The sequence below is a fragment of the Triturus cristatus genome, chromosome 8, assembly GCF_964204655.1.
Source record: "Triturus cristatus chromosome 8, aTriCri1.1, whole genome shotgun sequence".
Classification (NCBI taxonomy): Eukaryota; Metazoa; Chordata; class Amphibia; order Caudata; family Salamandridae; genus Triturus; species Triturus cristatus.
This window is the reverse complement of record NC_140591.1, coordinates 963,924,051-963,936,832: the sequence shown is the minus strand read 5'-3', so window position 1 is coordinate 963,936,832 and position 12,782 is coordinate 963,924,051. Positions and strand designations below refer to the sequence as shown.

The window sequence follows — 12,782 nt, the reverse complement described above, 5'->3', positions numbered from 1 at the left end:
GGCCAGTTGTAAGTTGGAAAATTCGTTCCCCTTCAATACTGAGGTTCCCTTAGGGCCAACTAGCCCAACAGGTATCTCCAGTATGCGCCAGGGAGCTGTGTTGCAGACTGGTTTTCTGAGGCCACGCCCCTTTTTACACCTCTATGCAATGCAGCTCTGTGGCGCTTACTGGAGGTACCTAGTGGGCTAGTTTGACCCTAGGGACCGTTAGGATTCAAGGGGACTTAATCTCTCAACCTAGAACGGCCACAGGGCGCGTTTACACAGTGGTGAAGGGAGGGGACGGGGCCTGAGGTGACGTGTGCAAACACGCCCTGTGGCGCGTTTTAAGTTAGGGAAATAAATTCCCTTTCAATCCTGAGGGACCCTGGGGGCCAACTAGCCCACCAGGTGCTTCCAGTAAGCGCCACTGCTGTGCGTTGCCGAGTAGTGGTGCAGGCCGTGTCCCTTTTTACACCTCTCTGCAATGGTGCTTACTGGACATACCTAGTGGGCTATTTTGCCCCTAGGGAACCTCAGGATTCAAGGGGACTTAATCTCCCAACTTAAAAAACGGCCACAGGGCGTGTTTACACAGTGGGGAAGGGAGGGGACGGGGCCTGAGTTAACGTGTGCAAACACGCCCTGTGGCGCGTTTTAAGTAGGGGAAATAATTCCCCTTCAATCCTGAGGGACCCTGGGGGCCAACTAGCCCACTAGGTGCTTCCAGTAAGCGCCACTGCGCTGCCCCTTTTTACATCTCTCTGCGACACAGCTCTGTGGCGCTTACTGGAGGTACCTAGTGGTCTAGTTGGACCCTAGGGACCCTCAGGATTCAAGGGGACTTAATCTCTTCACTTAAAACGGACACAGGGCGTGTTTACACAGTGGGGAAGGGAGGGGACGGGGCCTGAGGTGACGTGTGCAGACACGCCCTGTGGCGCGTTTTAAGAGGTAGCTTTAATCCCCTGCCCTATTATATACTAGGGGCTTACAGAGGAGGTCATGCTAATCACAGGGGGCCCCCAACGCATAGCGTTCCCTAGTGTATGTAGGTGTTTTCACTGTATTCTGAGTGTCTTTTAACATAGCACTGGCTCTAGGACTGGTTAGTCAGACTCAGTTACCACCAGTATCCGTCTGAAAAAGTTGAGGGTACAGGATGATTTTGCAACAAGGCTTCTTTCTGCTCTTCAGTTTACTCTTTCTGCACGTTATCCTTCTTCCTGCACTTTTCTTCGTCTTTGAGGACTTCTGTTGCTTCTGTCTGCATTTCTTTTTTTTCTTTCTGTGCGTTTTTTCTTCTTTCTTCACATGTCCTATCTCTGTAGGCATAGTTAGGAATTAGCATTTAAAAAACCTTAGAAATTCACTGAAAAAACCATAGGTTTCAGGGGCGTTATAGTTAGCTGGACTTTTCACTCGTACAAAACCATTGAAATTCCCCTGTTATAGTTAGTTCAGCTAACTATAACTCGCGGGCCCGCAATGCACTGCTGATGACGTCACATATTACATCACTCATGACATGGTCAGTGACATCACTAATGACATCACTCATGACATCTCAAATGACATCACTGATGACATCACTGATGACATCATCCTTTTGATAGAGTGGCAGACCTCCTCTCCCCCTAATATAACCTTTGATACACACATTCAAAAATAGAAACTAAAATTTTCAAAACAACGGACATACAAATACCAGTTACAACAACCTATTCAGTAATTCTAAGATCCACATACACATCCACTCATTCACCAACAGTCCTATACAGTCACTCATACATGTACTCACTCATCATATGTACTCATACAACTATACATCCTGTTACACAACGCCACTCATCCATAAAGTTACTCACACACATAGTCACTCATGCTAATAAAGAATCAAACATCCATTTACTTGCATATACAGTTATACACATACCTCCACACTTACTTCTACAGAAACTTACAGATACTTAGTCTTTTAAACAATCACTTATAGAAACACATACTTATTGATACAGGAACTCTTTCAATCTCTCCCTCTCACATATACTCACTTATATACACCAAGAGTCACATATACTAGTTTAAAACATATGTAGTTACTCATAAAGACACTATTGAGACAGTCATTCACTCACTAACACACCCATGCACACACTCATCCACCCATACAGTCCTGCACACATGCTGTCTTCAACACATACAAACAGTAAGTCACTCATTCATGCACCTATGCACAACGTAATACCCCCTCTGAACCATACAGACACTCAGACACACATACTGATACTCAAACAATCAACTAATAACCTATATAGACACTCATGTAGCTACTCACCAACCCATGCAGCCACTTATACACAAAGTGAGAGACTGATACAGATATTTACATATTTAAACATTACTCACTAAACCATGTATTCACTAAGATACACTTAATCAGTCAGTTATACAATCAATTTTTCAAAAACAAGTCATCCATTTAGACACTTATATACCCATTTATTATTCCATCGACCTTGAGATATACATATATAAAACATATGTAATTTTCAGAAAAACACACATTCACTGGATGATGTCCTCAGTGATGTCATTTGAGATGTCATCAGTGATGTCATGAGTGATGTCACTGACCATGTCATGAGTGATGTAATATGTGACGTCATCAGCAGTGCATTGCGGGAGCGCGAGTTATAGTTAGCTGAACTAACTATAACGGGGGAATTTCAATGGTTTTGTATGAGTGAAAAGTAAGTATACATAGTTATGAATTGAAAATATAAATAATGTAATGTAAAATAGATATTTTAATTATGTTACACTATATTTTATATACATACATATACATATATATATATATATATATATGCATCAAAGTTTGTCCAGAAGGAACGAGGCCGCACACTACAGAGAGTATCTCCATCCAGAGTTTTATTCCGCGTGAAACTGGCATGTTGTCCGATATATTAACAGTGCCTGACGCGTTTCGGGCCGCATCAGCCCTTGTTCACAGGCAGCGAAACGAACCTTGCATCTGCTTCCAAATTACCTACATGGCTTCATGGATTCTGTTTTTCAAGCCCCACGATGAGGCCTCACAGGTGAGTCCGTTACTATAGGCATGCTGGGACATGTAGTGTCTTTTGGAAACAACGAAAACATTTTTCATTTCATCCCTTCAGTGGGTGTGCAAGATTCATTCCGCGATTAGGGTTATTTCTTCACATGCCCTCCAGTGGGCCTCCGGACACCCACAGCCAGCTTCCAAACCTTCTGTAGCTGAACCGGGTCTTGGAACAGTTCTGTGCCCCGACAGCTCCATTTGTAAATCAATGGCGGTGCATAGCCTCACGGCGGGACAGCCGTACTAATGCATCAAAGTTTGTCCAGAAGGAACGAGGCCGCACACTACAGAGAGTATCTCCATCCAGAGTTTTATTCCGCGTGAAACTGGCATGTTGTCCGATATATTAACAGTGCCTGACGCGTTTCGGGCCGCATCAGCCCTTGTTCACAGGCAGCGAAACGAACCTTGCATCCGCTTCCAAATTACCTACATGGCTTCATGGATTCTGTTTTTCAAGCCCCACGATGAGGCCTCACAGGTGAGTCCGTTACTATAGGCATGCTGGGACATGTAGTGTCTTTTGGAAACAACGAAAACATTTTTCATTTCATCCCTTCAGTGGGTGTGCAAGATTCATTCCGCGATTAGGGTTATTTCTTTACATGCCCTCCAGTGGGCCTCCGGACACCCACAGCCAGCTTCCAAACCTTCTGTAGCTGAACCGGGGCTTGGAACAGTTCTGTGCCCCGACAGCTCCATTTGTAAATCAATGGCGGTGCGTAGCCTCACGGCGGGACAGCCGTACTAATGCATCAAAGTTTGTCCAGAAGGAACGAGGCCGCACACTACAGAGAGTATCTCCATCCAGAGTTTTATTCCGCGTGAAACTGGCATGTTGTCCGATATATTAACAGTGCCTGACGCGTTTCGGGCCGCATCAGCCCTTGTTCACAGGCAGCGAAACGAACCTTGCATCCGCTTCCAAATTACCTACATGGCTTCATGGATTCTGTTTTTCAAGCCCCACGATGAGGCCTCACAGGTGAGTCCGTTACTATAGGCATGCTGGGACATGTAGTGTCTTTTGGAAACAACGAAAACATTTTTCATTTCATCCCTTCAGTGGGTGTGCAACATTCATTCCGCGATTAGGGTTATTTCTTTACATGCCCTCCAGTGGGCCTCCGGACACCCACAGCCAGCTTCCAAACCTTCTGTAGCTGAACCGGGGCTTGGAACAGTTCTGTGCCCCGACAGCTAAATCAATGGCGGTGCGTAGCCTCACGGCGGGACAGCCGTACTAATGCATCAAAGTTTGTCCAGAAGGAACGAGGCCGCACACTACAGAGAGTATCTCCATCCAGAGTTTTATTCCGCGTGAAACTGGCATGTTGTCCGATATATTAACAGTGCCTGACGCGTTTCGGGCCGCATCAGCCCTTGTTCACAGGCAGCGAAACGAACCTTGCATCCGCTTCCAAATTACCTACATGGCTTCATGGATTCTGTTTTTCAAGCCCCACGATGAGGCCTCACAAGTGAGTCCGTTACTATAGGCATGCTGGGACATGTAGTGTCTTTTGGAAACAACAAAAACATTTTTCATTTCATCCCTTCAGTGGGTGTGCAAGATTCATTCCGCGATTAGGGTTATTTCTTCACATGCCCTCCAGTGGGCCTCCGGACACCCACAGCCAGCTTCCAAACCTTCTGTAGCTGAACCGGGGCTTGGAACAGTTCTGTGCCCCGACAGCTCCATTTGTAAATCAATGGCGGTGCGTAGCCTCACGGCGGGACAGCCTTACTAATGCATCAAAGTTTGTCCAGAAGGAACGAGGCCGCACACTACAGAGAGTATCTCCATCCAGAGTTTTATTCCGCGTGAAACTGGCATGTTGTCCGATATATTAACAGTGCCTGACGCGTTTCGGGCCGCACCAGCCCTTGTTCACAGGCAGCGAAACGAACCTTGCATCCGCTTTCAAATTACCTACATGGCTTCATGGATTCTGTTTTTCAAGCCCCACGATGAGGCCTCACAGGTGAGTCCGTTACTATAGGCATGCTGGGACATGTAGTGTCTTTTGGAAACAACGAAAACATTTTTCATTTCATCCCTTCAGTGGGTGTGCAAGATTCATTCCGCGATTAGGGTTATTTCTTTACATGCCCTCCAGTGGGCCTCCGGACACCCACAGCCAGCTTCCAAACCTTCTGTAGCTGAACCGGGGCTTGGAACAGTTCTGTGCCCCGACAGCTCCATTTGTAAATCAATGGCGGTGCGTAGCCTCACGGCGGGACAGCCTTACTAATGCATCAAAGTTTGTCCAGAAGGAACGAGGCCGCACACTACAGAGAGTATCTCCATCCAGAGTTTTATTCCGCGTGAAACTGGCATGTTGTCCGATATATTAACAGTGCCTGACGCGTTTCGGGCCGCATCAGCCCTTGTTCACAGGCAGCGAAACGAACCTTGCATCCGCTTCCAAATTACCTACATGGCTTCATGGATTCTGTTTTTCAAGCCCGACGATGAGGCCTCACAGGTGAGTCCGTTACTATAGGCATGCTGGGACATGTAGTGTCTTTTGAAAACAACGAAAACATTTTTCATTTCATCCCTTCAGTGGGTGTGTAAGATTCATTCCGCGATTAGGGTTATTTCTTTACATGCCCTCCAGTGGGCCTCCGGACACCCACAGCCAGCTTCCAAACCTTCTGTAGCTGAACCGGGGCTTGGAACAGTTCTGTGCCCCGACAGCTCCATTTGTAAATCAATGGCGGTGCGTAGCCTCACGGCGGGACAGCCGTACTAATGCATCAAAGTTTGTCCAGAAGGAACGAGGCCGCACACTACAGAGAGTATCTCCATCCAGAGTTTTATTCCGCGTGAAACTGGCATGTTGTCCGATATATTAACAGTGCCTGACGCGTTTCGGGCCGCATCAGTCCTTGTTCACAGGCAGCGAAACGAACCTTGCATCCACTTCCAAATTACCTACATGGCTTCATGGATTCTGTTTTTCAAGCCCCACGATGAGGCCTCACAGGTGAGTCCGTTACTATAGGCATGCTGGGACATGTAGTGTCTTTTGGAAACAACGAAAACATTTTTCATTTCATCCCTTCAGTGGGTGTGCAAGATTCATTCCGCGATTAGGGTTATTTCTTTACATGCCCTCCAGTGGGCCTCCGGACACCCACAGCCAGCTTCCAAACCTTCTGTAGCTGAACCGGGGCTTGGAACAGTTCTGTGCCCCGACAGCTCCATTGGTAAATCAATGGCGGTGCGTAGCCTCACAGCGGGACAGCCGTACTAATGCATCAAAGTTTGTCCAGAAGGAACGAGGCCGCACACTACAGAGAGTATCTCCATCCAGAGTTTTATTCCGCGTGAAACTGGCATGTTGTCCGATATATTAACAGTGCCTGTTGCGTTTCGGGAAATAACCCTAATCGCGGAATGAATCTTGCACACCCACTGAAGGGATGAAATGAAATTTTTTTTCGTTGTTTCCAAAAGACACTACATGTCCCAGCATGCCTATAGTAACGGACTCACCTGTGAGGCCTCATCGTGGGGCTTGAAAAACAGAATCCATGAAGCCATGTAGGTAATTTGGAAGCGGATGCAAGGTTAGTTTCGCTGCCTGTGAACAAGGGCTGATACGGCCCGAAACGCGTCAGGCACTGTTAATATATCGGACAACATGCCAGTTTCACGCGGAATAAAACTCTGGATGGAGATACTCTCTGTAGTGTGCGGCCTCGTTCCTTCTGGACAAACTTTGATGCATATATATATATATATACACATAATATATATATTTATATAAACACAAACACATATATGTGTTTGGGTGTTTAAATAAGTATATATTTACATAGAAATAAATAGTAGTAGAATTTATGTCATTTACATTTAAATACAATTTCTATTTGAAAATATTTACCATTTATTACTTTAACCCCTTCGCTGCTGCGGACATTCCGCTGCAGCGCTGGGGGGGGGCAGGGGGGCAGCGCGGTGGGCCTGTGCTCATGACGGAGCCGCTCCGTCATGAGCCACAGTTGAGCTGTGCTCATGACGGAACGGTTCCGTCATGACTCCGCCCATTTGCATTGTCCCCCCGCACAGGCGGGGAAACAGCGCCGCGTAGGCGGAGCGGCCGCCAACGGGCGTGTCATGACGGAACCGTTCCGTCATGAGCACAGCTCAACCGTGGCTCATGACGGAACGGTTCCGTCATGAGCGGGGAAGGGGTTAAACTCTATTTATATTTTCTTATATTTATGAACAGCAGTAGTGTCAACAATATTACTTCCCTATATTTTAGTACTTACTATCATAAATATAGGAGCACAATATTGTGGTAAACAATATCTTTAGCACAATATTTTTGTCAACTATATTTTTTACTATTATATTGTGTCAGTATACCGTCCTGGAATCTCCTTCTACCCACTATGATATTGAATACTAGAGGGTGGTTTAGCAAGTACCTCCTATATTTTAGTAGAAGACAAGGAAAACACATTTAAGCGATTTCACAGCAACAACTGTCGCCGTTGGTGGTACTGTTCTGCTTCATCACATAAATTTACATCTGGTGATCTGTTTTTGCAAGGGTCTCCATTTTACCATTTGAAAGATAGCAAAGGCATACACAAGTGGGGTGGAACGATAACTGATAAATATGTTTCATTCATTTGTGTTTTTGAAATTTGAAATTACCATTTAACTTTAGAATTTGTATATATATATATATATATATATATGTGTGTGTGTGTAGGTATGTACATATTGGTTACATCACAATAGCAAACTAATGCATAACGATTAAGCAAGCATAAATGCCCTAAAATTAAATAATATTTTCAGGGTAAGTAATCCTAGATTGAGGTGATTTAAACAAATGTGTCTTACTCGAGTCGCTTCAAAACTAGCTGTTCCTGTGTGAGTCAATACTTATTGAATTGTAATACCATACAGGAAATTATGTACAGTCTTATAGCTCTAAAAACGTATAAGTCTCATTATATGTGGCCTTTTCAATACAATGTGGTAATACTGCACCCGTTATAACCATTACCAGGTGATATTACAACACAAATGAGGGGCCTTTAGAAGCTCAGAATGCGTAATAAGATGCAATATGCTGTAACACCATACTTTTCTTCTACATGATTGTCCTGTTTACAGGTTCCTTCAGGGCATATATTCCACCAACCTTTCGCAGGCAGAGTATATTGCTGGAAACACATGTAATGCAAACAATGGGAATACTTTTCTAAGTATAATGTATTAATAACTATGTTCTTAGAATGGTCTTAGGGCCTTAATTAATATGCCAAAAAAAAGAATTAGGACTGCAGTCAGGAATTTGTAAGGATGTTTTTTTCGAAATGTGATGCAAACCAGGAAGTAGCGAGCACAGTCTGTAGAATCCTCCAGTTCGTTATGACTGGCTGAGACATGAGGAATCATAACTCTCCATTAGCTGGTATATTTTGCATAAATAAAGTTGACAAAATAGGTTATTAAAACTTCCTGACCTTTGCAATGTGGGTTGAATTTTATTGCAGTCTTGCTATCGTATTAAATTGACTGCACACCATATCCTAATTCACAAAGTCAAATGACACGTAAGCAACAGGCTGAAGTGCATCATCTATGTGATCCTTGAAAATTGCATGAATAGGAGCCTGGAACAACAAGAGACAGAAGAACAGGAGAGTGATGACAGCTGGCATCCAACAAAACTGTTGTAATCCCCCTGGTATAATATAAATGCCCTTCTCCAAACAGTTAGTTAGTTGTTCTTTTCAGTTGTGTGGCCAACAGTACTGAGGAACTTCGATGTTCGATCACGATCGAATCGACCCGCCATTTTGTGGCCCGCCGCCATTTTGTGTTGCCATCACTCAGGCAGCACAGCGAACAAAGTCTATTCTGCTTTTTCTGTAGCCTGGTGTCGAAATACGCCCTCGGCCTCTATTTGCAAAGCTGTGTTAGAACTAGCCGAGTACACTAATCCCTGTCTGGCTTTTCTAATCCGCGTCTCAACTATCTGTTGGCTCACACTATTCTTTCCTGACCTTATCTTATCAACTGGCCTTCACTGTCTCCTGCTAGCATTCTCTCGTTTCACAACTGTCCTCCAACACACACAAACGTGTCTCGCCACCTGCAAGTTAGTTATGAATCTGTTAATAAATTAGCTTGAGGGAGGGGTGACAAACACAGTTGGAGGAGAGGTCTCTTCGAGTCATCTGACACTTCTGTTTTCAAACCTTTCTTATTGGTTCCGCCTTGTTTTCCAACTTTCCTTATTGGCTCTTTCTTGTATGCTCTAGGAGTGCATTTTATTAATGATTATGAACATTGTATGGTATTTAACCCGATGCGCCACAGAGTGAAGTGGCAGTCTCCTGAGAACCTACTTTGTGTACTTCTAGGATAACTGTACTAGCTGCAGCTAAATAAATCTGATCTTCTAACGCCGACAGAGTGTCCCGTGTCTCTGTGTAGCGAAGCAGGTGAACTCCGGAGACTTTGGGCGTACCCTGCGCTGCCAGGCCCAAAAGGTTCTGGTTCTTCAGTACGATGATGTATACTTTATGACCCAAATGGGTGAATGACCCGCCCAATAGGGAAAAGAACCAAGGGCTTCGCAAATGTGAGTCGCAATTTGCGAGCCGCAAATTGGGATGTACAACAGTGTCAGAGATTCCCTATGGGGTCACAAAATGCGAGGCTCATGAATATTAATGAGCCACTCGCAATTTGCGACCCCATTGGGAATGGCAGCCCTCCCAGGTATGGTGGCCTGCTGGGCTCAGCAGACCACTATGTCAGGGACTACTTTTAAATAAAGCAGTTTATTTTTTTAATGCAGCCCATTTCGGGATGCATTAAAAAAAAAATTATGAAACGTTTTCGTTTCATCTTTTAAGGGAAGGTAGTGGTCCCTGGGACCACTGCCTGCCCTTAAAAAATATTTTCAGAGCCAGTCACAAAGGGGAAGACCCCTTCCCATTTGCGACTCCATTTGCAAGAGTTATGCGACTGCAATTGCGCAAAACATTGGTACATCGCTTTGCAGTCGCTATTAGGAAGGGAACGCCCCTTCCTGTTTAGCGAGTCGCAAATAAATTGTGACTCGCTAAATAGGCTTTGTACATGGCCTATGAGGATTTTGCATGCGCAAACTATCGCTTTGATCATCTGTCTGTACATCTGTCTGCACATTCATCCGTCCGTCTGTGTGTGTGTAGGTCTCTCATCTCTTTATTTCAGTAAACAAACACTGTTATCTGTAAATGGTTTCTATGTTTTTTTCGATAGCGTGTTAGCCCTCATTCTACAGCTAAGCTTTGATTCTGCAATGTGCTCAGTGCTATATATACATTTTTATACACACACATTATTATTTAGATACACTGTTAAGCTGAGCTGGCGCAATTCATTTGCAGCGACATGATTCCATGACAGCCCTTCGTTAGGGGGGAGAGTGCATTGAAGCTGCTTTCAGCTTCCAATGTCCCGAAGCACACTAGAGGCGAATGTGATTTACTAGGACACCTGCCAAATGATGGTACATCCAGTCTAGTGACGGATCAAAGCGTACCTTGGAATTGCTTATTTACTGGATGTGTTCGAAGCGAAACACTGAAATGCACAGAAAAAAGCCTCCGGTGCTGAATATTCTGTCCCTCTAGATAGCAGGGCGCTAGTAATCCTATCCTTAAGCGATTTACTTTGTTAAACGAACATTACTGTAATTGCCAGCACAGCTACCGATGACCACGAGTGCTACTGTGTGCTGCAACATCCGGGCTCTTCGTTGTCCTCAGACAAGGGCAATGTTATCATTAATGTTGGGGAGAGGAGTTGGCCTAACGGCTAGGGCGCGCGACCTCTGACCTGGGGAAATGGGTTCGAGTCTCGGTAATGACTCTGAAAATCCTGTGATTCTGGGCAAATCACTTAATCTCCCCGTGCCTGACAAAGAATGAATGTGTGTCCTAATGTAACGTAACTGGTGCTATGTAAAGCGCTCTGATACCTGATTGGATTCGGGTCAAGTTCGCGCTATATAAACCTCTGCAATAATACAAAAAAAAATGTTGACCAGCAGATATGATTGCCCGAAGCAGACTGTCCTGCTGTCCTGAATTTGAGCCTACGGAAGCCTGCGGTTTTTTTAAAAAAAACGCATATAATCTAAATACATCTTGGTGACAGTGAGATAAACGCCCCTATTGCATGGCATGCTCCTCTTGCACACAAGCTGCTCAATTTAAATAACGACCCTGTTAGTTAGCTTTGTTTTGAAAAAGTGCACATGTATTACCCAACCAACATTTCTGCTCTCCTTCCGTAGATCACCTTTCGCTGCTGTAGCAGATTACTCAGTTACAAGAAATAGTGTTATTCAACTTTGCCTGGAACTGACAACGATTGTACAACAGGTAGGAGAATGTTCTTTTGCATTAATTGTACGGCTAGTTTTTCAACTTGAACCTGCTCTTTGAGATATAATGATTCTAATCTGTCAAGTATTACTGCTGTTAGTCATCAGAACACAGTGATTGCTATGCCTACATTATCATGTGTTTTTTAGGTTGCGCCTGCACAGCACTTGCGCTGAGCTTGCAAAATCTCTTGTAAATAAAATTAAAAAAAGTCAAAAATAAAAAAAAGTCTTTAAAGGGGCTTACAGCCCACCCAATATTTACCATTTGTTGCCTGCAACGTCCGTCTTGTTTTCTTGCTTCGTATTGGTCAGTGCCATAGAGGCACCTCCCAGTTTCACTTTCTGTTGTGCACCAATCCATGCCATGGCACATGGACCAATTACAGCTTCCAGTACTCTGCCAAAGTCCTTCCACTGGCTGGACATTTGTAAAGGTACTTTTTTCAAACTTTTTCCCAAGCACCCCATACATGTTCATCTGTTTGAGCCCATCTCCCCTCTCATCGTCGTTGTTTGCCCCACCCTCCATTGTCTTGCTGCTCCCCTGTTGTTCATTATCCTGTATGTGCTTCGCCATTTTTAGCTCCCACACCGCCTGTTGCTTGCCCCACACCAACTAGCACTCCCCTTCTGTTATTGCTTGTCTCTCTTCTCACCCTTCACCCTCCCACCATTGAATTACCCCTCACAATGCCATTCTTGTGTTGGGATTTTCAGTGATGTACGAATACGATTACACAGAACTGAGGAACGGGGTTCGAGTCTCGGCACCGGCTCAACATTCTGTGATTCAGGGCCTGATTTAGATTTTGGGGAACCGATTACTCATTCACAGCGGTAACAGATATCCCATTCGCCGAAATATAAATCCCATAATATCCGAAAGTAAATCAGGCCCTTAATCTCCCAGTGCCTATAAAAATAAATGAATGTAACCTTTAGAAATGTATCTGGTGCTCACGTAAACCACTCCAATACCTTTGAATGGAATTTGCTCTACCTAAAACTATTTAAAAAAATAAGTATTGGCAAAGCCAATAGGTGTCTTCTCTGAAAAATCTGTTGTTTAGTCAATGTTTTTTAGACATGTTACACAGCATCACTAGCTGCTATGCAGCATGTCTTAAAGTAAAAAAAAAAGCACTATGATGCACCATGTTGTACAGCAGCTATCACTGCTGTGCAACATGTCTATGCGTTGACTGCATCATACTGCTTTTTTAACTTTAAGATATGCTGCACAGCAGCTAGCA

The 12,782-nt window shown here is 44.4% G+C and overlaps 1 protein-coding gene across 5 annotated transcripts in view; it reads left to right on the top strand.

Annotated features, from left to right (window-relative positions):
- Positions 1-12,782, top strand: part of CNKSR2 (connector enhancer of kinase suppressor of Ras 2) — a 1,692,689-nt gene that overhangs the window by 565,583 nt on the left and 1,114,324 nt on the right. For all 5 annotated transcript variants that reach the window (XM_085622481.1, XM_085622480.1, XM_085622479.1 and 2 more), the window contains one exon: positions 11,437-11,524. In XM_085622481.1, coding sequence (XP_085478607.1) covers positions 11,437-11,524 — 88 coding nt within the window. The remainder of the gene's footprint in view (positions 1-11,436; positions 11,525-12,782) is intronic.